Genomic DNA, 24593 nt, shown 5'->3' on the forward strand with positions numbered 1-24593 from the left:
GTAGTAAGCTTCAGTTTCCTGTCAGATAAAGTCAGTTTCCAGGTGTCAAACTGCTAGCCTAGAAATCAACCCTGATTGTAAATTTCAAAACTGTTAATGGTTCATTAGATTAATGTGGTTCTGAGGTATATATCAGACCTTTTTATGATATTTTGCAAAGGACATAGTGTTGCAAATATAATTGTTCAGAGACTTTCTCAGTGGCACATGTCATGCTGCCATGCAGGTAGGAATGGTAACGTCAGAGAAACGACGCTTTCAGTTCTCATCAGAGGGAGGACTGTTGTTAATACTGTGGCAGTCCCTGCCAGTCAATTTGGAAAGAAAAGAATTATCCAATTAAATCTAGTTCGTGCTCCTCTCTGGATGATTCTGCTCTACTGTGAGCTCTATTATAGGAAGAATGAGGACATTTCTGCTAAGATGAATTTGTGGTCAGAAAAGTGACTAAAAATGACATCTTTGTTCAATACATTCCCTCTATTTTCATGTCAAGCTCGCCCCACCCTTTTTTTGTATTTTCCCATAAATGACTCTGCACAACAAAATATCCTGCTGCATTGAAGTTGATCGGAAAACTCCGCATTGATTTCAGTGGGGCCAAGATTTCACTCCTGCTGTTTTACAGTTAAGTTACTGGTCATAGCCACACTATATGTAGAAATTGTAATGCATCATGAAGCCAAGAATGTAGAGCCCTTAGAACTCCCTGTTTTGGGCCAACTGCCTGTTATTTTCCCCAAAGGCCTTACTGTGTGTTTAATGTACCACAAGATAGCCAGCCAATGTGTATGTGCGCCTGTGTGTAGGGCCGAGAGCTGATATGCCATTTTTTAGGTGGGGCAACCAGAATTTCATGCAGTGGCATTATATTTTCTGTTTTATTATCTATCCCTTTCCTAATGGTTCCTAAAATTCTGTTAGCTTTTTTGGCTGCTGGTGCACATTAAGTAGATGTTTTCAGAGAACTGTTTACAATGACTCCAAGAACTCTTTCTTGCATGGGAACAGCTAAATTAGACCCCATTGTCTTATATCTATAGTTGGGATTATGTTTTCCAACATGTATTACTTTCCATTTATCAACATTGAATTTCATCTGCCATTTTGTTGCCCAGGCAGACACCCAGTGTTGTCAGATTCCTTTGTAACTCTTTGCAGCTGCTTTGGACCTAACTATCTTGAGTAATTTGTTATCGTCTGCAAACTTTGCCACTTCACTGTTTACCAATTTCAGATAATTTATAAATATGTTAATAAGCATTGCTCCTAGTACAGATCTGTGGGTGATCCCGCTATTTACATTTCTCCACTGTGAAAACTGTCCATCTATTCCTATCCTGTGTTTGCCATCTTTTCAAGACCTTCCCTCTTATCCAATGACTGCTTACTTTGTTTAAGAGCTTTTGGTGAGGGACCTTGTCAAAGGGTTTCTGAAAGTCCAAATATACTATATCCACTGGATCACCCTTGTCCACGTGTTTGTTGACCTCCTCAGAAAATTTCAGTAGATTAGTAGAGAGGCATGATTTCTCTTTGCAAAAGCTGTGTTGACTCTTCCCCAGCATATCATGTTCATCTATGTGTCTGATAATCCTGTTCTTTACTGTGGTTTCAACCAATTTCCCTGGTATTCAAGTTAGGCTTACTGGCCTGTAGTTGCCAGGATCACCTCTGGAACCTTTTTTAAAAATTGGCATCACATTAGTTATCTGGTGTAGAAGCTGATTTAAGCAACAGGTTACATACCACAGTTAGTAGTTCTGCAATTTCACATTTGAATTCCTTCGGAACTCTTGGGTGAATATCATCTGGTCCTGGTTACTTATTATTGTTTAATTTATTAATTTGTTCCAACACCTCCTCTACTGACACCTCAATCTAGGACAGTTTCCCAGATTTGTCACCTAAAAAGAATGGCTCAGACTTAGGAATCTCCCTTACATCCATCCTCTGCAGTGAAGACTGATGCAAAGAATTCATTTAGCTTCTTTGAGTACTCCTTTAGCACCTTGATCATCCAATGGCCCCACTGACTGTTTGGTAGTCTTCCTGCTTCTGATGTACTTAAAAAGTTTTTGCTGTTAGTTTTTATGTCTGTTACTAGTTTCGCTTCTAATTCGTTGTTGGCCTGCCAAATTATACTTTTACACTTGACTTGCCAGAGTTTACTCTACTTTTTATTTTCCTCAGTAGGATTTGCCCTCCAATTTTTAAAAGATGTCTTTTTGTCTTTAATTTCCTCTTTTACTCTGTTATTTAGCCACAGATTGCACGGCTTTCCCATGCAAATATGGCAATTAACATATATGGGCCTACTAGTATGAGTAAGAAGTACTCACATCAATGATGGTTTCCAGAATTGGACCCCAACTTACTATCACATAACATATTGGTGCTCTGGCTCAATCCAGCAGCCAATGAATACAAAAGGAATTTTTTCATTCCTTTGTTGAACATTGGCTCAGATTGTAGACAATCTGGCAATGGGTGCCATAGAAATAGTGATCCATTAGATTTCCCTCCAAAGTGTAGGTTTCAGGATAATAATTTTATCAAAAATATTCATCTGATATTTTAAAAAATTCTTAATACAGATGGAGGCATCTTCTAGAGCTATTGTAATCATGTTATAATGTATTTTTTATTTTAATCAGGATTCAGAGGTCTAAAAAGCATTTATTATTTTACACTCTTACATTTCATTATATGTCTCTGAATGTACTTAAAATAAATGTTTGAAGTCTTTAATCAGTCAAATGTATAAGAGTTTCCAGAGCAGAAAAGCAGAGATACTTGGTATCTTGAACTTCATTTCCTACAATTCTTACTTCTCACAGGCGTAAAATCAAGCTGGATCAATCAAGAATGCAGCTCTGGTGCTTTTTTAACCAGGCAGAGCAACGTATCACCACTTTTACACAGGTTACCTCAACAAGTTATAAATATATATAATTATATAAATATATTTTCTAATGGATATTGACTGGCCTGCATGCTACTCAGCTATGTTTCTTGCCCATCCATTGCAATATAGTAAAAACATTCAAACTGCTCTTTGCTGAGTCATGTGACTCACATCAACGCATGTCAGGCAAGATTGGCACCCCCCCAGTATCTTTATGAATCAGATCCTGACTTATCTATGAACTTTTTAATGATATTCTAACACATGTTTGAAGTGCATGCTATGTAAGTTTTCCAGCTTTGATGATAAAGTTTTGGGATTTAGTTTAACTAAGGTATAAGAGGGACCGAGTAGAATATTGTTTCTCATAAACATAAAAAGGAACCTTTTTAATAAGCCCAGGAGTATGTTATATTGATAATAGAAAGCTGCTTGATGTTTTGGAATTTTCTTATGCTATTATATTTTAGTTTTTAATTAAGGTAATTTGCAAATTCAAATAACCATCCACTTGTGTGTAATTGTTTGTTTATATTTTTTATCTTCAGAAATATTTGTTGTTTTCTAAATCTTGTATAGGCAATTTAATTATTATGGACTATATCATGCAGTAACAGAAGCACCATATAGCATAACATTTAAATTTAATTTACCCAATCAAAGTATGTTACCATCATCTGGGAAAACAGCTTACACAAAACTGATATTCTGCCAATCAAACATTTGGAAACCAGTTCTATACTCGATTACGCACATACCCTTATCAAAGTCTGGGATTGCAGAGAGGGAGCTGAGAGCAAAATCTAACCCATTTTGATCATCGTGGAGCCTTTTAATTTATACAATGAAGACACCCATCCTAAAAATTGGCAAAAGAAAAATCTGAAAGTGATAAAACTGTCTGTTGTGAGGAAGCTGAACATATTTTCATCTTTGAATCACAAGTAAAATGAAAATTCTAATCAGCAAGGTATCATTGACTTTGAATCAAGGGATGTCCTCTTTTGTTCTGTCCTCCATCTCACCCACTTAACATTACCATGCTATTTATTATGTCACGAAGCAATATGATGCTGTAGTCAATCTGGAACAGCACAAAACGCACTGTAAATGTGGACATTGACTGAATTTAGGGGTGGTGAAATTTGTGTGGTGAATACCTTATCTTACAACAGTCTGTGATTTTATAATGATTCATTATAATTGTTTAATAAATATTTTGTGTAAAATAATTCAACCCTATGGATTGTTCACAGATTGGTCACAGAATATTGGTATTTTGTAATTCCACACTATGTGATCAGTCAATTAATCACAAGATATTGTTTCTGCTCCCAATTAGATTATCTAAACTTGATAAACAGGAGCCCCTTTCTCTGTTAGAGAATTAGCCATGAACATTCATGTTGGATTTTGCGAATTAAACAGTTTTTTAAAGAAGCCTTTAGAGTATTTCCAGTGTGAATGCTTTTGTATGTATTTGAACTGCTATTCATGCCTAGTGGTTGCCCAAATGTTCACAAATAGGCAGATCAAATGGGTTATGAATAGCAGCAAAGCATAGCAGTGGTTTTATCACAAGAATTCTCATTTATTGTTTTTATGGTATTTGCCCAGCCGTAGTCAATATCTACTAATTTGCTTTTAGTTGTGATCTCCCTTTTCTTTGAACTGACAGAATGGTTATGCCATGGTATATTGGGGCTATAAAGAATGACATACAAATTCTGCTTTTCGTTATAGTGGCAGAGTTGCAATGGTGCACACTGAAACTAGAAACTGGACCTCAGGGTCTAAAGTTAAATTCTTTTTAGCCATTTGGCCTTTTTAGTTTGTGATATAGCTGTATTGAAATTGATTGTATCAATTTGGATATAACATCACCATTTTCATCACAGATCATCTCATTTACCTATTGGTATCCATGCAACTCTTACGTAAGTAAGTTGGGTTAAAAATGAGAAATGAGGAAACTATTGTTTCAGTTATTTTAAATATTTATTCTGCAGATATTTGGAAAAAGCTGTTTATTTTAAAAAAACAGGGTCTCTGTCTGCACCATCTTTCTACTCCCTCTTGTTCTACTCTTTGGTTCCTCAGTCCCTTTCAACCTGATTTCAGCAGCTGTTCAACAGCATCCTGGCCAATTGTGAAATTTCAGATGTTTATTTTAAAAAGTTAAACTCAGAGCTGTTTATCACTCCCAGTTTAGCATTTTAAAAATAAATAAATAAATAATAAAAGCTAAAAGTTCAAAGGGGCCTGGATGTAAGTGAAGCAAAATTATATAAATCCGTGAGGCGTGTGTGAGGTTCAAAAAATAAATCATATCTAAAAGCTCTTGATAGACTCTGTTGCTACATTTTGTAATCCTTCCCCCATGGCCAGACTGCTTTCAACTTTTCATTTCTATTTAAAAACCTAAACTAAGAGCTGTTCCTCTTGTATCGTATTGCTAATTGAAGCATGACTTAAGGTGTTACTGGTAAATGTGAAATTTTAAAGATACCTATGTGTGCTGACCAAGATAATGATGCTTTAAACATTATGTAAGTATTTTTGTATCTTTCATATATTATATGAAAAGTAGGAGGGAAGGTGTCTGTATATCAAAAGTCAAAGTAGACACCACTGAATCATGATAATTTTCTTAGTTTGCTATTCAGGAAAAAAACATTCTCTCTTTGTAACTTCCAGTCGAGCAGCCTGACTTTTGAACATAGTGTTACAGGGCACGTCTCCACTGCAGCAGGATACACTTCTTTCCTTTCAGCTGCACAGACTCAATCTCGCACCGCTCAAACCTGCAGGCTAAAAATAGCATTATGATAGTTGTGGCACTGGTGGTGGCTCAGACTAGCCGCTCAGGTCCAAGCCCACCTGACCTCTGGGTCTCAGCTCAGATGCTGATGCTGCAGTGTCCATACTGCCATTTTTCAGTGTGCTAGCTCAAGCAGAGCTAATACGAATCTGTTTACCTGGGCTGGGAAGCATGCTTCCAGCTACAGTGTAGATATACCCTAACAGTTAACTCTGATATGTTTATTGTAACCTGAGTGATTACATACTTTCTCAAACATAGAAATTCAGTATTTGATAAGGATCAAAATGGGCTTGTTAACATATCCAAAGGTATGTTAACAAAGGTAAAATTTGTCTTTGATAATTAATTTGTTTGTATCTAGGGATGCATTGCATCACAAAGGGCAGCATATATGCTGTCCAGTATAAAATGTGGACTAAATGTAGTTCTTCGGAATACTGGTGTGCAGAGAAAGAAGTTATTGGATGCCTTGGAGGTATGCCTAGATTATAAATTGGCAGGCACAGTCTACAAGTTAGGGGACAGATGTCTTGCTCCCAACCTGACTTGCAGTATGCTGTCATCTGCAGTAACCAGGCTAATACCAAAATGTGCCCCACATATTAAAGCACAAGTTAGTGTGTGGTAGTGGCCTGACTTGTGCCAGGGTGTTGTGCTGGATACAGATAGACTGCAGTGGTTCCCAAACTTGTTGCGCCGCTTGTGCAGGGAAAGCCCCTGGCAGGTTGGGCCAGTATCTTTACCTACCGCGTCTGCAGGTTTGGCTGATCGCGGCTCCCAGTGGCCACGGTTCGCTGCTCCAGGCCAATGGGAGCTGCTGGAAGCAGCACGGGCCAAGGGACATACTGGCCACCGCTTTCAGCAGCTCCCTTTGGTCTGGTGCAGCGAACCGCGGCCACTGGGAGCTGCGATCGGCCTAACCGGCGGACGCGGCAGATAAACAAACCATCCCAGCTCACCAGGGGCTTTGCCTGCACAAGCGGTGGAACAAGTTTGGGAACCACTGAGATAGAGTAATGCAACATTCTTTCGCAACCCTATGTCATCTGCCTCATGCAAGAATAGGATTTAGCTGTTTACCTGCAAAATGGCTGTTACTGAAAGCTGCTATTTGTGTTATGGAATTTTAAACCATCCCATTTTTAGAGAGCCATTTCAGTGACTGCTTTTTTTAAGAATGTTGAACTTTTCTTGACCTGTTGAATTTAGTTGTATGGTTTGACATCTTAATTACTGCAGATGTTGCCTCATAAACAACCTTCTAATGTGTACTTAGTTTTATTAACATCCATATAGAATGCCACAATTAAAACGCAACATGAAAAAAACACAGACACACAGAGGGGTTGAGTAATCTTTACAATATTTAGAACTTTTCTCACACATAATTTTAAGATATCAGTGTTAAAATTTCCCTTCTGCAGATAATACTGACTCATTGTAAGTTTCAGTTGGGTAATTGTTTTTATATAGTTGTTGATAGAGTAACCTTGTCTGAGACATACAGGAACAGCATATTATGGAAATATATCTTCTATGACATCAAGAGTGGAAGAGTAACAGAACTCTCAGTAGGACAAGACAACTTAAAATATGTTTGTTTTGTTTCAAATACCAACTGCTATTGGTGCTGTTCATTATTTTGGTAAGCAGACTGTAAATCTGCCTACCTTAACTCATGTGATTATAATTACAGCTCTTTACAAGAAGCATACAAGATTTTCGGTGAGAAGAGACTAGTAAGACCCAATTTACCATCCATAAAATTCAAATACTTACCCTACATCAATAAAGACTTATAACTAATATTCCTGGTAATTAATTGTCATACTATATTGTGTTTCTGCTTGATCATTTTGTTCTCTTCTCATCCTGGTTATCCCTAATCTTCCATTTTGAGTTATCTAACAGTCTTTAAAATATTTACAGAATAAAACTCATGTAACTTCAGTGATAAGAACTTATTCATTCTTGCAATGACCTTCTGGATTAACACATTTCACAATGGAGGAGTTTCTAAGCTCTTTACTTTCCTTTTACAAAAATGAACAAGAGATTTTTCAAACTTCAATTTATCTTTTTAACCAATTCATAATTTTTGTTTGCTCTGCTATTGCTGCAGCATTTTTGCTATAAATGCTGCCCAGGTTGGAATGATGCAAGTAAAATCTTAATGTAATTCCACAGTGTACAAAGAGAGTATTTTCCTTGATTTTAAAGTTATTTATTTATTGTATTATTAAGAGGTAATTTTTATGCTATGGTATAAATTTATGTACTTGGAATATACTTTGACATTTATCTTATTTATGGCTTTTCCTGAAATTGATAATTGGTATTCACAGTAAGCCAAACTCTGTGGCCCTTACTTGAGAACTATAGAATCTGGCCCTTTACTCGTCAGTTTACCATTATAGAGGCAGTATTTCACAATAGCTAAACTGCTGTGTCAAAAATGCATTTTCTGTAATTTTGCATATATTACACTAGAATACTAACTGAATTCATGTAATTATTAAATTCTGTTACTTTGATGATTTGTGTTGCACAATATCTATTTCCAGCAAATTTGATATATGTATCTTCATAAAGAATACACTGGGTGATTTCTGACCACATATCTGGGGATAGGACTCCCACTGACTCCCCTGTGAAGGTCATGGATGGACAGGAGGCCAGAATTTAGTCTTATATGCATAGGCTTGGATTTTCAAAGAAGCCTAAAGGAGTTAGGCACCCATATTCCATTGAAATAACATGCACAATACACTCTGAAATAATTTTTCACACCTGCAGGACTTCCTCTAAGCCTTGTCCATAAGGTATAGGTCATGGAAATCAAAGAAGTTAAGCCCATGTCAAGTCCTCATCACTGTAAGCCTTTCCATATGTTGTTTGCTAAGCATTAAGGCCAGTGGACAGAGAACTCCTGAAAAAGTCAGCACTGCTAAAGGTGACAAGGAGAGGAGTTCAGAGATTATCCTGATTCAGCTATTTCTGTACCACTCAAGTGAGCCTAAGCTGCAGTTAACATTGTGTATTTTTGATATTGAGAAGAAAATTGTGTCTTCCATTATGACTGGGCAAGTTTAGATGAGTGAAAATCAGCTAAGTAATTTTTTTATGTCCCATAGGGTACATTCATATTGTGCATGTGAAAAGATTCTGTCCACTTCTTTGAGATACTAAGCTATCTGTAGGGTTTGGAAATGGAAGAAAGACTTGTAGAAAGAGAAAAGATCCTGAATTTATAGGAGAACATTTATCCATATATCCCTAAGAATACAGTAAGTCTTCCTTTGGGAACACACAAGAGAACAGGTTTAGGTAAAAATAAGACAAACTGACCATTACACCTCTTTGTATAATTTGAAAATTGTAAGAAAAAAGTGATATATTTTTAGTGTTGCAGATTTCAATATCCTTGTCCAGTTTAGTACCAGACATTTCAGATACCACTAATTTATTTTAAATTAGTAGAACTAGTCACTCTGGGTTCCATCCTGACCCTAAACTGCTCACTGAATTTCCATTAGCTTCCCAGATTCTACAGACCTGTTCCAAATGGTCACTTCCCCCCACAGTTAGCGCAAAGCACCTACTTGGAAGGCTCTAGGACCATCCACTGTATCATATATACTGGGCCATTTCTGATTGATATATCTGCCCAGGATGGGTTACAGCACTTACACATTTACCTTTAAAGTTTTCTGAGTGAAGAGTTGTCTGCATCCCCCTTTCCTACAACAATACCTGAAAATGCTACTGCACCACTGAACTTAAAATTCCTGAATATTTGAATCTGTAATCATTATTACAATTTCCACAGAGAGCATAGTACAAAACAGTCCCCACAATACAATCAGTGTCCTATGAGATTTTGAAATATTTTATTTTGTAGCATTTAATCATGGACACTAGTCTCTCTGCTATGTAGTTTGGAGGTTCCTGCATTTTTTTTTTAAGTTTGCAGCTCATCAACTAACAGTCCTGCATATAGGCTGTACACTCAAAATTTGCACTGGTTAGACTGCTGTCTATCCTCTGGGCAGTAGCAAACTCCGGCATGTTAGATGCTAACTTGCTTAGCACTTTCAGACACCATTCAAATAAGGGATCTTTGTAAATCATGCATATTGCAGAAAGATAAGGTAATCTTGATTTAAGGAAACCAAGATTTCCTGAAAAGCAAAAATTCTAATACATTTATGTTTTCCTAGTGTATTTTCTTTATGCAGCATTATTAAATATTTTGCTAGAAATAGTTTTGCTAGAAATGGAGGATTTATTTGTAAACAAGACAATATAAAATTAAATCAAAAGTAATATATCTGCTAATATGATCAAAGCGTCAAATATTATTCACCTCATTCTAGTCACCCATTTGACTTCAACTGGATTACTTAAATAAAGTGATCAAATTTTGGCCCAAAGTCTGGGCATCCTAGATGGGTCAATTGTAACAGTTTTAATTGTGGGAATCAATCAATTTCATATAATTACAGTAAACAATTTGATTTCACCAATATAACAGCTACGCTCAAAGGATTATAAATCTGACACGCCTCTTAAACTACACTGGTATAAATCTATTGAAATCAGTGGAATTACAACATCGTAAAACTAGAATACGTGAGAAGCAAATCAGTTCTCTTTAAGCCTGAAGAATGTACTGTATTTTGTGTTCAGCATTAAAATATTTTATAAGCTTATGTCTGCTTTCTGTATTCACAAATTAAGATGAACAGGAGATAAAATGGTTTTCTTTTCACTAACTTTCTTTCCAAGCACTAAAAAACGGTGAAGCTCCATAATAATAGAACGTTCTTCCTTGGAATAATGCCTCTAACCTAAGCTTCAAAAGTGTCAGCAAAGTAGAGAAGGTGTCTTTAATGCTGCAATGCAGCAACCATCTGTCTAACATTAACACCACATGAGTATGTACTCTCAATCTGCTTACATCATTCCTTTTATAAAATTAGCTATTTATCAATGCAGCCATTTTACTGATGTTATACACTACATGGTAATAACATTGTAAGAAGTCATAGAACGCTGTGATAAAAACTACTTTTATTTAGTATGGTACTCACATTTGTCCATTGATAACCATATGATATCCTAGCCTAAAAGAACAAAGTTGAAGATTTGGATTACATCACTGACTTTGGTTCATTGACACAATATTCTTATATTACAATTTTCTCTGAAAAGTGTTTGATTTCATTTCAACTATCCTAAAAATATGAATATCTCTGCTTACTTATGTATTAACTGGACATATATGGGTACTGTACCAGAGTAACAAGTAGTTTCAAAATGCACAATAGACTATATAAGTGCATTGGCAAAAGAGAATGCAAAATAATGGCTATTGCTCTAAAATTAATGTGCTGTTCTTTTGAAAATCTAGAAACTTTAAAAGTACATATAAACAACTGGTAATATGTGTTTTCATGTCAATGAGATGAAAAAGTTTAAATATCAACTTTTAGATTTGACAGATTTGATAGAATGCCATCTACATTAGACATGAAAATACTGCTACGCATCTTTCTATTGGTTTGGTCATAATGTTGGGAAAATGATATGCTATCCACAGTATAATCCAGTGATACTCAGACCTCAGTGGTTCCAGAGCCAAATTAGCGATCAATTTATTAAAAAGAGCCACAGTAATGTGAATTCATTGTTTCATTTACTATAGTGCTATATACCATATATACTTGATCATAAGTATGGTTCGTTTATAAGACGCCCCCCCCAAGATGGATAAGTCAAAATGGAAAATTTTTATGACTCATTGATAAGCTGACGCTATAATTCAGGGGTCAGCAAACTTTGGCTCCCAGGCCATCCGGATAAGCTGCTGGCAGGCTGAGATGGTTTGGTTACCTCGAGCGTCCGCAGGCACGGAGGTAAATCTAAGTAAACAAAGTGTCCCGGTGTGCCAGCTGCTTACCCTGACGGGCCAGGACAGCAACTGTTGGGGAAATTTTTTGGGGGGGAGAAGCTGGGGGTCAGGGGAGTAACCCCTGTGACCACCCCCCACATGACTACACCCCTAGCCTGGGACCCCCACACTCTCCGCATCCCTTCCCACCTTAGCTGGGGAGGGCCAGGGGAAGATGTCTCTGGCCTGGGCGGAGCTGCTGCAGTGGGCCTGATGGTGCGGCTGCAGCATGCTCCGGCAGGCCAGACCGGGTGGCAGCTCCGCAGCCTGCCAGCCCCAGAGCTGCAGCTGCTTTGGAGGCCGGTGGGGAGAGCAGCGTGGCCAGAAGCAGAGAGACTCTGGCCCCGCCTCTTCCCTTCTGACTCTGCTGGCTGTGCTACCTCTCCTTGCCCCCTCTGTTTGGGGGAGGGGCTGTGTCTGACCTCTCTCCCTCTCTATACCCGTTCATAAGCCAACCCCCTTCTCTGATGCTTCCCTTTTTTACTAAAAAAATTTGGCTTATGAACGAGTATATACGATATTCATATTTAAACAGTATGATGGGGAAATATTTAGTTTTCATATGTATGATATATCTATATATTATTCTCACAACAAAATGACTGACTCAGTTTTATTATTTTATCAACTACAGTTAGTTGGTTAATAATATAGTAAAAACATTCTGATTGGTTGATAACTTAAACTGGTTAATATTTAAATCACAGAGTGTTATAATATGTGCTGCAAAAAGCTGCAAGAGACACATTAAAAAGTCACTTGTGGCTCGGGAGCCTCAGTCTGAGTATCACAGGTATAATCTACAATACAGTAACATGATTGGTATAACCTAATAGCACAATGTACAGAGGGCACCTAATTTTAACTGTATTGAAATTTCATTTCAAAATTCTCATATGTGGTGCAGAAAATAGCCAAATTATTCTGGTGACTCCCTGTATGAAGGTATTAGAATACTTTCACTAGGAAAAAAATCCATGTGATCTCATTTCTAATCTTGTGACCTTGCCTGTAGTAAAGCAATTTGTCATTACATATGTAATATGCTTTTAACTTAAGAGCACTAAAATACATGCAGAGTATTTTGTTATGCATTACAAATATTAATTTTCTGTTTAAAATAAACATATTGGTTAAAAAACAGTTATGTGGGCTTTTATTTACAGAAGCTAAATGCATCCAGCTCATCTGAAGGTAGTACAGTTGATATTGGACTTCCTCAAGAAGGAGAACAGCCAGAGATAGAACCTGAAGAAGCTCTTGAACCAGAAGCCTGTTTTACAGAAGGTGAGTGATGCAAATTGTTGTCTAGTGGAGTGTTTTGCTTCCATAAACTATTCCTTACCAACAGTACTAGTAACTAGCAAGAGGGGGTATTGATTATGCTCCCAGTTCCCTTTTGCATTAGTATCCCCTTCAGAGGTGTTGCAGCAGGCATACAGCTCTGCATGTTCCAATGGTGCCTAATAGGTGGTATTAAAATATGTTACATAAATCTTATTTTTCCTGCAAAAAGTGAGACTAATGTGCTGAAGAATTCAGGGGGACACTTGTTTACAAACATCCCTTAGAATAACTCTAGAGTTAGTCAAATGAGTATCAGTTAATTAAGGCTTCAGAATACATTGTTATCTTATTTCCGTGTCTCACAACTTAATATCACATTTACCAGGCTGTGTACGGAAGTTCAAGTGCTGTCAAGTCAGCACAGAAGATGGGAAAGGAAAAATATGGTGGAATCTTAGGAAAACCTGCTACAAGATAGTTGAACACAACTGGTTTGAGACCTTCATTGTCTTCATGATTCTCCTCAGCAGTGGTGCTCTGGTAATTGTAATGTGAAACAATTGGTATATATGTTAACATTAAGCTTTAGAACTGTGATTAATCATATAGATATCTTTAGCATAGTTTTTCTTCCACTGAAAAAAAATCCCAATTCTGAAATGTCATCATATCTCCACAGAAGTTGTCTAAAGAAACATTTGGCATTTAAAGTAGTATATATAGAAGTTCTTGATGGCTATAAATGCAACAAGCATGGAGGATTGAATATCAGTTGTATATTGAAATAGGAACCTAGATATATGAGCCACGCATCAAAATATCTTCACTTACTCTTTATCTGCTAATGACCTTTTTCTTTATTTTCCTTAAACAGAAATAGAATATGAATTGTTAGTTTCCCTCTGCTTCTGTAATATATAAATGAACTACAACTGACCCAGGATGCACCATCAGCAGGTTGAAATATCATATGGAGGTCTCAGGTGCAGAAGTGATTCATTCAAATGTTTAGTTTCCAGGCTGGAATTAAAGCAGGTGTATTGCATAAACGCTTCAATAGTTAATGCTCCATACTAAGTATAGAATATACTGTACTAGCTACAATTGTGCTTAAATGCATGTGTTATTGGCAGGTTTGTTGCACAGGTTCCCTGAAAAATGTGGACAGAGTTTTGCCTGAGAGCTGTTATAAAATCATGCTGAAGACTGCTTTGCTAGTTAATCTATACAGCTTGGTTTCATTGGTGTGGTTATCAGAAAATCCCTGTCCACAATAGTCAGGACTAGATCTTGCTTGCAGTAACTATGTTGACACATAGTTGTAGCTAGCAGAGTTCAGATCCCAATGTCAACAAGTTTTTATTATCTAGGGGAAAAGGAAAAGGAGTTTGAGATTCAAAGAGCTATACTGGAGTGAGCTTTCTGGATCATCATTCATCTTGGCTGAATGTGATAATAGAGACCTTCACGGATACCAAATGTATATCTGTACTCCGATCCACAAAAATTCTCTGTGGATATCCGCTATTCGCGGATGTGGATCTCTGCGGATATAAAGCGGATATCCATGGATTTGCAGGGCTCTAACTAACAGCTCCACAGGTCACCGTGCACCAGTGATGCAAGGCTGTGCCAAATCCCTGACGCCTAACCACCCCCCACTTCTCCACAGAGACCTCCTGCCTCGCCGCCCACTCTGCTCCCACCATACCTCTTTTCCCGCTCCAGCCAGGGAAGCTACAATCCTGGGACCTTGTGTGCAGCACTGCCCTCCAGTGTGGGGCTCAGACACCCTTACACAGCCACGACAACTCTAATGCACTTGGCGCTTGGCTCGCCATAGGAGCATATGTTTGCATTGCCTTCTGGGAGTTGTAGTTTACCTTCTCTGCCCAAGCAGAATGCCCAACAAGCTATAGCCACATATTACAGCCTGCTGCTGCATAATTCAGAGAGACGAGCTGGAGCCTGAGGGCTGGGTGACAGCTGCTCCATTTGGGAGAGTGTATGCTGCAGAGCCCTGTGTGGATACAAAATTTGTATCTGCATCCAAGCCACAATCCGGAGAAATGGTCCATGGATTTCCAGGGCTCTAATAATAGGCCTGAAAGGAAGGAATGTGTTATAAAAAGTGAAGAAGAAATGGTGCCTCCTGTTCTAACTGGGAAGAGAAAGTATGTGTGGATAGTGGGGAAACTATGGTCTGTTATATGCACACCACCTTACAAAAAAAGCATACTGGATATTTTTCTCAGCTCCTTTGACTTACATAGCAAATTGTTAAGTCATATAAGCACTTCATATACAAATATTTTGTTCACAGGCTTTTGAAGACATATACATTGAACAGCGCAAGACTATCAAGACCATGCTGGAATATGCTGATAAGGTCTTCACTTACATCTTCATTCTGGAAATGCTTCTAAAATGGGTGGCTTATGGTTTTCAAACCTATTTCACTAATGCCTGGTGCTGGCTGGACTTCCTGATTGTTGATGTATGTATTCTCTTTTATACACTGTGTTACAAGTCCATCATGCTCCATAATTCACAATATTATATCTCGCTTATCTTGTGTAATTGATTTTTAAGCCAAACTCTCAGTTTATTCCAGTGTGGAGCGCTGTTTAAAAACTTTCAGCACAATATGGCCCCAGTAGTTCCAATTTTGAAGGCAAAAATTACTGAAAGTCAACAGTAGCTTTGAACATTTTGCTGATATTCTTTGGACATTTTATTATGTTATAAATGTACATTAATTAATGTACATTTATACTTTTTTTCTTCCTTTTTTCACTTTGAAAGAATGTCATTTATCATCGTGTTTTTTATAATGTATGGATTTTTAATATTTGTTAACATGTTTCTTTGGGGTTTTTTTTTTTTAATACTCTAACCACAGTTGTGATAAATTCTCTACTCCTTAATCAGTATAATCTCAAAGTAAAACACAGTCCCCTGCTTTTTCCTGCAGCAGCATACCCGGGCCAGAAAAAGTCTCTTAGGGGTTGCGAGAGAATTCCCCGGGTACTATATAGGACCTATATGTGTCCTAGGTGTCACAACTCGGGCTGTCAAACGATTAAAAAAATTAATTGTGATTAATCACAGTTTTAATTGCACTGTTAAACAATAATAGAATATAATTTATTTAAATATTGATTCTGTTGCACAGCTTATCTCCTCATTCATTAGTAATGGGCTATCCCCCCACCCATGGAACTCAAAGGCAGTCCAGTGTTGCTGGAGACTTCAGGACTAAGCTCTGCCCTTCAGCTCAGCTTACCAGATTTTCTGCCTCTGACCGTGGAAAAAGTTGGCAGTTCAGTTTCTCCCGACCATTTTGTTTTAAAACCTTTATTTTACTTTTTTTTGTGCAGCTGCAACTTAGAATCTTCCTCCTCCTTTTCCTCGACCCCCGGATCATGTAAATAACAACATTGGTGGACCTGACACTGCAGTGCCTCCCTGATGAACTCCTCTGCACCCACTTAGTTATGGCAGAGCTGTCCTGCAAACACCTGGCTTAAATCTAAGTGGTGTTCCTTATGTGAAGCAACACTTACAGAATCTAGAGAGGGTGAACTATGCCCTGCATGTTCCCAGCCAGCCAGTGCCTTTTTGCACTGCCAGGGTACGGGGCTCAGAGTTGGTCCCACATGTCACATCCCCACCGTTCCCTGAGGAGTTGCAGCTCCAATACAGAAAAGCTCAATCAGGTATTTCTGAGCTTTTGGGGAAAGTGTCTAAGGATAGGGAGGAAGCTATCTAGCACACTCAGAGGGTAAGTCCTGGAACAGAACTGAACTGGAGGAGGAAAATAAACCCTGAAAGAATCCAGAGGCGCCCGCCCCTTCCCCCGGAGATACTGAAGTGCAGCCTCAGTTCCCTGGGGAAAGAAGCAGGGCACCTATACAGCTTCCCCTCCTCCTACTATGAATTGGGGGATTCTCTTTATACTCAGGGGTAAGTCCTACAAACGTCCAAGACTCTGGTTCCCAGAAAGGCAAAGGGAAGTATGTCCTTTGCATACTTCCCCTGAGAGAGTGTTTGCTGGGGCTTTTCTCCTATACAGTGCCTTTTTCACAGTGTTCTGTCATGCTCACCGTCCCTCCTGCACCCTGCAGCATATCCAGGCATGTGGAGAATCCTAGTCCTTGTGTTCAGGCTGCAGCCTAATGGAAGATGTGCCTGTCTGGCTTTCAGCCCAAGGGCCTTCTGCCAGGAAAAGGGCTCAGATTTCAGGCAGCAGCGGAATGGGAATTGTGCCTTCTGATCATCAGCTATAAACCCTGCTCCGCCAAGGAAAGAGGCTCAGACTCTTTCGCTCCATCCCTCCCTTGCTCCACAGGCTGGCTCCACATTTAAGCCTTAGGAGCACTTGTTCCAGACACATGAAGATTCCACTCCCCACAAATCTGCACCTTCATGGGATTACAGTAGGGTAAGGGAGAAATCCTTTCCCACATTCAAAGAGATTCTGATTTACTGTGTAAAGCCTCAAGTGGTAGTACGTTGCTTCTACAGTACTTACTTGGATGCTAGCCAGCCTTTGGGAACAAACTGGCAGCTTTTCTTGTTCCCAGGATATCTAGCCAGCTACTTTCACAACTGAGACCAGTCACCTCCCTCTGTTGTGTGGTCTCTATGCCAAGATGAATAGTGTACTACCTCCCCCTGTAATCAGCCAAAGGAAGAAATACCACAGATGCATCAACAAAAAATCCTTCTGGACTTTGTGAGGAGAGGGTGTCGGTCAGTGGTTTGCAAGGAACTCAATATTAATAAAATAACTTCCTTTTTATTAGATGCATGTTTTCCTGTCACTGTCTCCTTTGAGGGCATCATAAGATTCAGATGAGGATATCTAATTAAACAGAGGTTAAACTAAAATGTTTATATAAAAACAAAGACATTTCATAAATTTGGGGAGCTTAAGGTTGGTACAGCAGTAGCTCCACCAATGAAAGACAGAGTCACACCTTTGGAAGGGGAATTCCTTCTAAAAGACCCCACAGACTATATGAGTGATGACACACTGCACAGCAATTTCAAAGTCTCAGCTAAAGCCATTCAGACCAAAGTCTTTTTATTTTTATTTTATTTAGTAAAGAAAACCTATTTTGTGGCAAACAAGAGGCTCATTGTCTAGAAGTATGATACTTGCTCGGAGCGAGACATTTCTGGTTCTCTCTTGGTCACACTCTTGATGTGATTTGTGACAATGCATAGATTCTGACTTGGTAGCTACAAGACAGCCATGTTATACCCATAAATAGCCATCGTTTATCCTAAATGGATATCTGTTCATTCAAACTTATAGCAAGGAGCTATCTGGCTAAACATTAGAGAAAGTAGTAGCTGAGATTGCAAAGAAGCCTCAACCCACACTTTTAGAGCCAGCATAGCAACTCCAAGGATATCCTTGAAGGGAGTATTACCCTGGCAGAGGGAAAAATCTGGAGCAGAAGCCTCCAAGGAAACCTTGATAAACTTTCCTCCAAATCAACAAAATCCTCATCATAACAAAGACACAAAGAACATTTGTGTATGAGACCTCACAATTCCTGTCCAAGACTTGTCCTTCTGATTCACCCTCTGCACCCAGAGTTCTCAGTGGCTGTTGTTCTCACAGCAAGGCAAAGGTTGCACAATATGCACCTATAACCATGCATAGACAACATGCTAATCAGTATGAACAGAGAAACAGACCCATTCATAAATGAACAGCTGCTGGAAAGGATTCATAGCCACCAGTTCTTGAAAACCAAGAAGAGTTTTTGATCCTAATGCAGAGAATTGCTCACCCAGATACCAAAAGAGACATGGGTATGGTAATAATTTTACCATAATGGTGAAGATTAGCAAAGATCTAAAATTACATTGCATCAATCATTTCCGGAGGGATAAGTTCTCTCCAATGGCTAGGATTATTGGTGCCATGCATCAGCTTCATCCCTTGAGTGAGTTTCTCAAAATGTACCTGCTGAAATTCCTTCCGAGGACATAGGATCGTGCACTTGATACAGTGCAAAATTAGGTGTCATTCTCAAACTGCATTTCAATGTCCCTTTGTTGCCAGATAAGGACAAACAAAATGCTGAAAGCCAAGCCAACTTTCACTCTAGAACTTAGCATACTCAATATGGAGAAATTTCCAATATTTTGTAGTACACATGCTTTTGGCTAACTTCAACACCTCTGTTGAGTGTCCTCAAAAAAAGAAAAAAAACCCCACACATGACCATATGGGATCAGAACAGTGGTCCACCAAGTTCAGTCTGTGACAGTGACCAGTACTAACTACATCAGTAGAAGATGCAAGAAACCACATAGTGGGCAATTATCGTACTTGCAGAGGAAGCCTCCTCTTACCTCTCATGACAGATTGGCTTATGATTGAGGCATGCATGTTTATATCACTTCCAAAACCAGAGAGTAACAAGAGGTCAAAGGTTCTCTGTGGCAATAGAAATAGTGTCCTGGGTAGAAAAGAATCTGCTGCCTTTCAAGATAGTTCATGTAAAGGATACAGAAAAGAGGAAAAGAGAGAGAGTTGTGGTCCTCCTCCTAAACCTCCACTAGCCAAGAAGGCACTTCGTAATTGATAGATAGCTACATTGTACATGCAAGAAACACACTGCTTTTGTTAAAAGGAAAATGCTATTCATGTAGGTCCATAAACCTTTCTGATCAAGATAAATTCCTCTTTTCACAATTCCTGAGAAATAGTTCTCCCATCATTTTTTTCTAATCCTTGGAAGGTTGTGGCAAGAATGGGCTCTCAAGCCAGATCGCTAAAGATACATCTGAAGCATATGGAATACGTACGCCTATTGTATCCTGTTAATCTCCTTCTATCTGAAATGCCAAGGCCTTAGGGCCTCAAGGTTCCTACAGGCAAGATGTAAATATCTGACACTAGTTGGCATGCTAGGCATCTGAGAAACTATTTACAGAAATCTCGGGGGCAGGGTGGGGAGCAAGGAAGTATATGAGCCTCATCTGAGGAAGATTTGCAAAGTAATTTTCCATTCCTTCACACAGGCATTGTTTCGTATGAGGGTGCTACTTGGTTGGTTCCCACATAACTACTTAGTTTATAAAGCTCTTGCTTTATATGGCAGTAACTTCCTTTCCTGCCTGTTGTTCTACTATAATAGTTCTTTCCCTTCCTACTTCTGGGATTCATTGCTCACTACTTTCCATTAGTAATGAATGAAGAGAAAAGCTGTGTAACGGAATGAGAAATGTTTTACCTGATGAATTTATGTCTGTTAGCCATTTGTCCCTGAATTCAACCCACCTTGGTAGACTGGTAAATGGCTGGAATATAAATTGAAATTGTTCTCTAAAAGGAGTCTTAGACTTATATTTTCTTAAGGTCAATTTAATATGTCATATCAAGTTTGTCTTAATGCTAATAATTGATTACTGGAATGTTTCTTTGTCTGTGGAAGAACTCTTCTGGTGACCAAAGCTGAAGGACAAAATTTAGTTCTGTAGCCTCCAGCAGCTACATCGGACCATTTCCGAATTCCACAGATTGGGGGGGGAGGGGAGGATTAGCCCATTAGTAATGAATTCAGAGAGAAGTTGCTAACAGAAAATTATCAGATAAGAAATTTCTCATTTGTCAGTCTTCAACAATGCCAAAAATTCTGAACAGCTCTGCTAGCAATGGCTCTTGAGTGAGACACTTTGGATACTAGAAAGTCACTATTGACTGTGGGCCAAATTAATCCTTGTCTATTGTGACTGTTTACACCATGTCTGTATTTGGTCCTTGAGAGTTTTTGGATTACTGTCAAGATCTGTGGACTTTCTGAAAAGTCCTATCCTAAACTGGCAGTTCAAATTCAGATGCATTTTTGGAGGTTCTTTTTATCTGTATGACTTCATTTCCACTGAATATTGAGAATTATGTGTGAACTTATAAAGCATTTATATCCTTGTGCCAACAGGATTTCAATGACAGGTGTCATGTAACACACTACTGTTCTACTTTGGGTGACTTAAAAGATCTCTTCTAGGTTATAGAATGATTCCTGGAGAAAGAGATACAACCTTCGTTCTTCTTGGGAAGTTCATGGCACACACCATTCCTTGCATATGTATAGGAGGATATACAAGATGAATGAGCATTATTGCTTTTCTGTTTTTATGTAGGTTTCTTTGGTTAGCTTAACAGCTAATGCCTTGGGCTACTCAGAACTTGGTGCGATTAAATCGCTTAGGACATTAAGAGCCTTGAGACCTCTAAGAGCCTTGTCACGATTTGAAGGGATGAGGGTAAGATAAAATGAAAGAACCTGAAATAATGCATGCCTAAAAAGAAACCATGCATGCAGAATAGGGAATCACAAATCCATGCAGTAATGTTGCACTATTATCTTATGTCTTGCATATTTATCACTAACAGATAAGCAAAAGGCTTCAGTTGCTTATGTAAATTCATATGATATAACATACATTAACATATGCTCATGTAGGTTATTTTACCTCCCACCTGATTTGGAATTTTCCTGTAGGTCTCTAGGACTTATCAACTGCATGGATGTATTGTGAATTCCTAAAACTATAGTACAGTACTAAGTTAAAGTTGAATTGATCCCATATAGTTCCCACCTCATGTGTTGTAATGTGTTTTTGTTAGAAGTTTGGATCTTTGTGTTTTCATTACATAAATTAGTCCTAAGAACATAAGAACGACCATTCTGAGTCAGACCAATGGCTCATCTAACCCAGTATCCTGTCTTCTGACAGTGGCTAATGCCAAATGCTTCAGAGGGAATGAACGGAACAGACAATCATTGAGTGATCCATCCCCTGTCGTCCACTCCCAGCTTCTGGCAAACAGAGGCTAGGGACACTCAGAGCATGGGTTTGCATCCCTGGGCATTTTGGTTAATAGCCATTGATGGGCATATCCTCCATGAAGTTATCTCATTCTTTTTTTAATCCTGTTATAGTTTTGGCCTTCACAACATCCCCTATTCCACAGGTTGTGTGAAGAAATACTTCCTTTGTTTGTTTTAAACCTGCTGCCTATTAATTTCATTCGGTGACCTCTGGTTCGTGTGTTAAGTAAAGGAGTAAATAACAGTTCCTTATTCACTTTCTCCATACCAGTCAATATTTTATAGATCTCTACCATATCCCTTCTCAGTCATCTCTTTTCCACGCTGAAAAGTGCCAGTCTTTTTAATCACTCCTCATGCAGAAGTTGTTCCATATCTCTAACAATTTTTGTTGCCCTTCTCTTCACCTTTTCCAATTCTAATATATCTTTTTGAAATGGGGTAACCAGAACTGCACATAGTATTCAAGGTGTGGGTGTACCAGGGATTTATATAGAGGTATTATGATAGTTTCTGTCTTATTATTTATTCTTTTCCTAATAGTGCCTAATATTCTATTAGCTTTTTTGATTGCCACTACACATTGTGCGGATGTTTTCTGAGAACTATCCACAACGACTCCAAGATCTCTTTCTTGAGTGGTAACAGCTAATTTAGACCCCATCATTTTGTATGTATAGTTGGGATTGTGTTTTCCAATATGCATTACTTTGCATTTATCAACATTGGACTCATCTTCTGTAGGTTCATCTGAAAATCAATCTACAAAACAATTTAATATCTTTGATGGTCTTTGAACCATTTATCAAACTAATTGTGAAGCTTCTTAATTTCTTCAGCACAGCTCTGTGACATCGATTTTTCTAGGGTATTTGTTGATGTCAGGCTGCCTGGTGTGGCTCATGACCATGCATGCCAATCTCAGGGCTGACTATTACGAACCCAGGCCAGGGCCGGCTCTAGGTTTTTTGCCACCCCAAGCAAAAAATTTGCTACCCCAAGCTCCGAGAGCACAACTGCCCAAGGTGGAAAAAAAAAGGGGGGGTGGCTGGAATGCCACCCAAGCAACAAACAAAACAAAACAAAAAGGATGGCTGGAATGCCGCCCCTGGAATTGTGCCACCCCCAGCACGTGCTTGCTTTGCTGGTGCCTAGAGCTGGTCCTGATCAGGGCACAAACCCCAAACTGGTTGTGTGTTCTATAATTAGATTTGACCAACCAAGTGTCAGGTGTGAACTCCTCAAGCACTATAACAACCTTGTACCTTTGGGCATTCCAGTCTATATTGCTCCCCCCCCCCCAGGAAAGCCTGCCTTTGTGATAAATGGTACTTCCAGCAAAAATGACAATAATATTTAGGTTACTCCCAGTCCCAAAGGACCAGTCACTTACTCTAGGTCAATTGTACCATAGATCTCACACCACAGACTATGTTTATAGCCAATCCTATAATGAACTAATTAACCCTTTATTAAGTAGGAAAAAGAAATGAGAGTTATTTACAAGGTTAAAGCAGGTAAACATATACACACAAATGTTTTGCAGTCTTAGAATTCAAAAAGTAATAGAAGCTGCTGTAATGTGCAAGTTCTACATGTCCTTTAGGTCTAACCCATGCTAAGCATCTCGGGGATCCATTATGCTTAGAAACATTGCCCTCTCCAAATTCCAAGCAGGATAATGGTCATGGATTCTTATTCCATTTCCTCAGAGTTCAAACTGTGGTGGGTTGAGGGTTTGTGCATGTCCCCTCTTTGTTTGTGTGTGGAGCAATCAACAAAGCCTTTTGTCCACTGATGTTCCACAGTGGTTCGTATGGTGTCTATAGGCCGTCTTTTGTTGGGCAGGAGATGACATCTCTTATGGAAAACTAGCATTTCACACTTGGTAATGCTTCTCTTTTGACTATGGGGATGTCCAGTTTCATAGCAAACACTTTTACAGTTAAAAAACAAACCCTTAATTACCTTATAATTTGGGTTATAACATGGATATTGTAAGTGAGATTAATGTATGCAGCAGCTCACAAGCATTTCATAAATTCCAAACACTAAACACATTCTTATAAACTTTACATATATTTTAATAATGTTAACACGTACGTGATCCAAACTGGTTTTCTGCTATGCATCTGTCAGTGTTCAGTGAGGCCTAGGCATGGCCTGGCATCTGGTCTCCCAGCATCACAGTTGACAAGTCAGAAAGTTTAAAAGTTCACCCCAAGAGTTCTCTGTGAAAAAGTTTGCACCCACCCAATATATAATATTTTAAATATCTGAAAATATTGTATCTTGTGTTGTGACTTCAAGCAGTTGTTGCAGGAAGAGGTTTGTCTTGTCGAGCAAACCTTCCACAAACTTTCCCAGCCAACTGTTTTGAAATACCTGACTCTGCTCAGACTTGCTAGAACATACACCTACTTTTGATAGAAGTGTATTCCTCTGCACCTCCAGAGACACGCTGGAACTGAGGAGCCCCAAGGACCTTATGCTCCTTACTTCAAACCTAACAGATCTTTTCCATCTATAACTTTGGTTATGTCTAACCATACTGGAAAAGCACATGTCCTCAATATTTCCACTAAAATGATAATCCATAAAATACTTATGAGTGTTAAATAATAAAATGTTTTATATGTGTAGTAAGGAGCTACAGTGGAAGAGTAAAGAATAGCAAGGGGGAAAGCACTGCCTTTCATAAAGGATTGAATCTGACTCTGAACCCCATGCTACCTACACTGTTGTAAATTCTTCCTAGAT

The 24593-nt window shown here is 38.6% G+C and overlaps 1 protein-coding gene across 6 annotated transcripts in view; it reads left to right on the plus strand.

The window, feature by feature from the left end:
- The window catches only part of LOC140895598 (sodium channel protein type 2 subunit alpha), a 132177-nt gene that overhangs the window by 86990 nt on the left and 20594 nt on the right, over positions 1-24593 (plus strand). For all 6 annotated transcript variants that reach the window (XM_073305683.1, XM_073305684.1, XM_073305681.1 and 3 more), the window contains 4 exons: positions 12852-12972; positions 13358-13512; positions 15296-15469; positions 21142-21264. In XM_073305683.1, the coding sequence (XP_073161784.1) occupies positions 12852-12972; positions 13358-13512; positions 15296-15469; positions 21142-21264 (573 nt within the window). The remainder of the gene's footprint in view (positions 1-12851; positions 12973-13357; positions 13513-15295; positions 15470-21141; positions 21265-24593) is intronic.

Source organism: Lepidochelys kempii, chromosome 11, assembly GCF_965140265.1.
Source record: "Lepidochelys kempii isolate rLepKem1 chromosome 11, rLepKem1.hap2, whole genome shotgun sequence".
Lineage (NCBI taxonomy): Eukaryota > Metazoa > Chordata > Testudines > Cheloniidae > Lepidochelys > Lepidochelys kempii.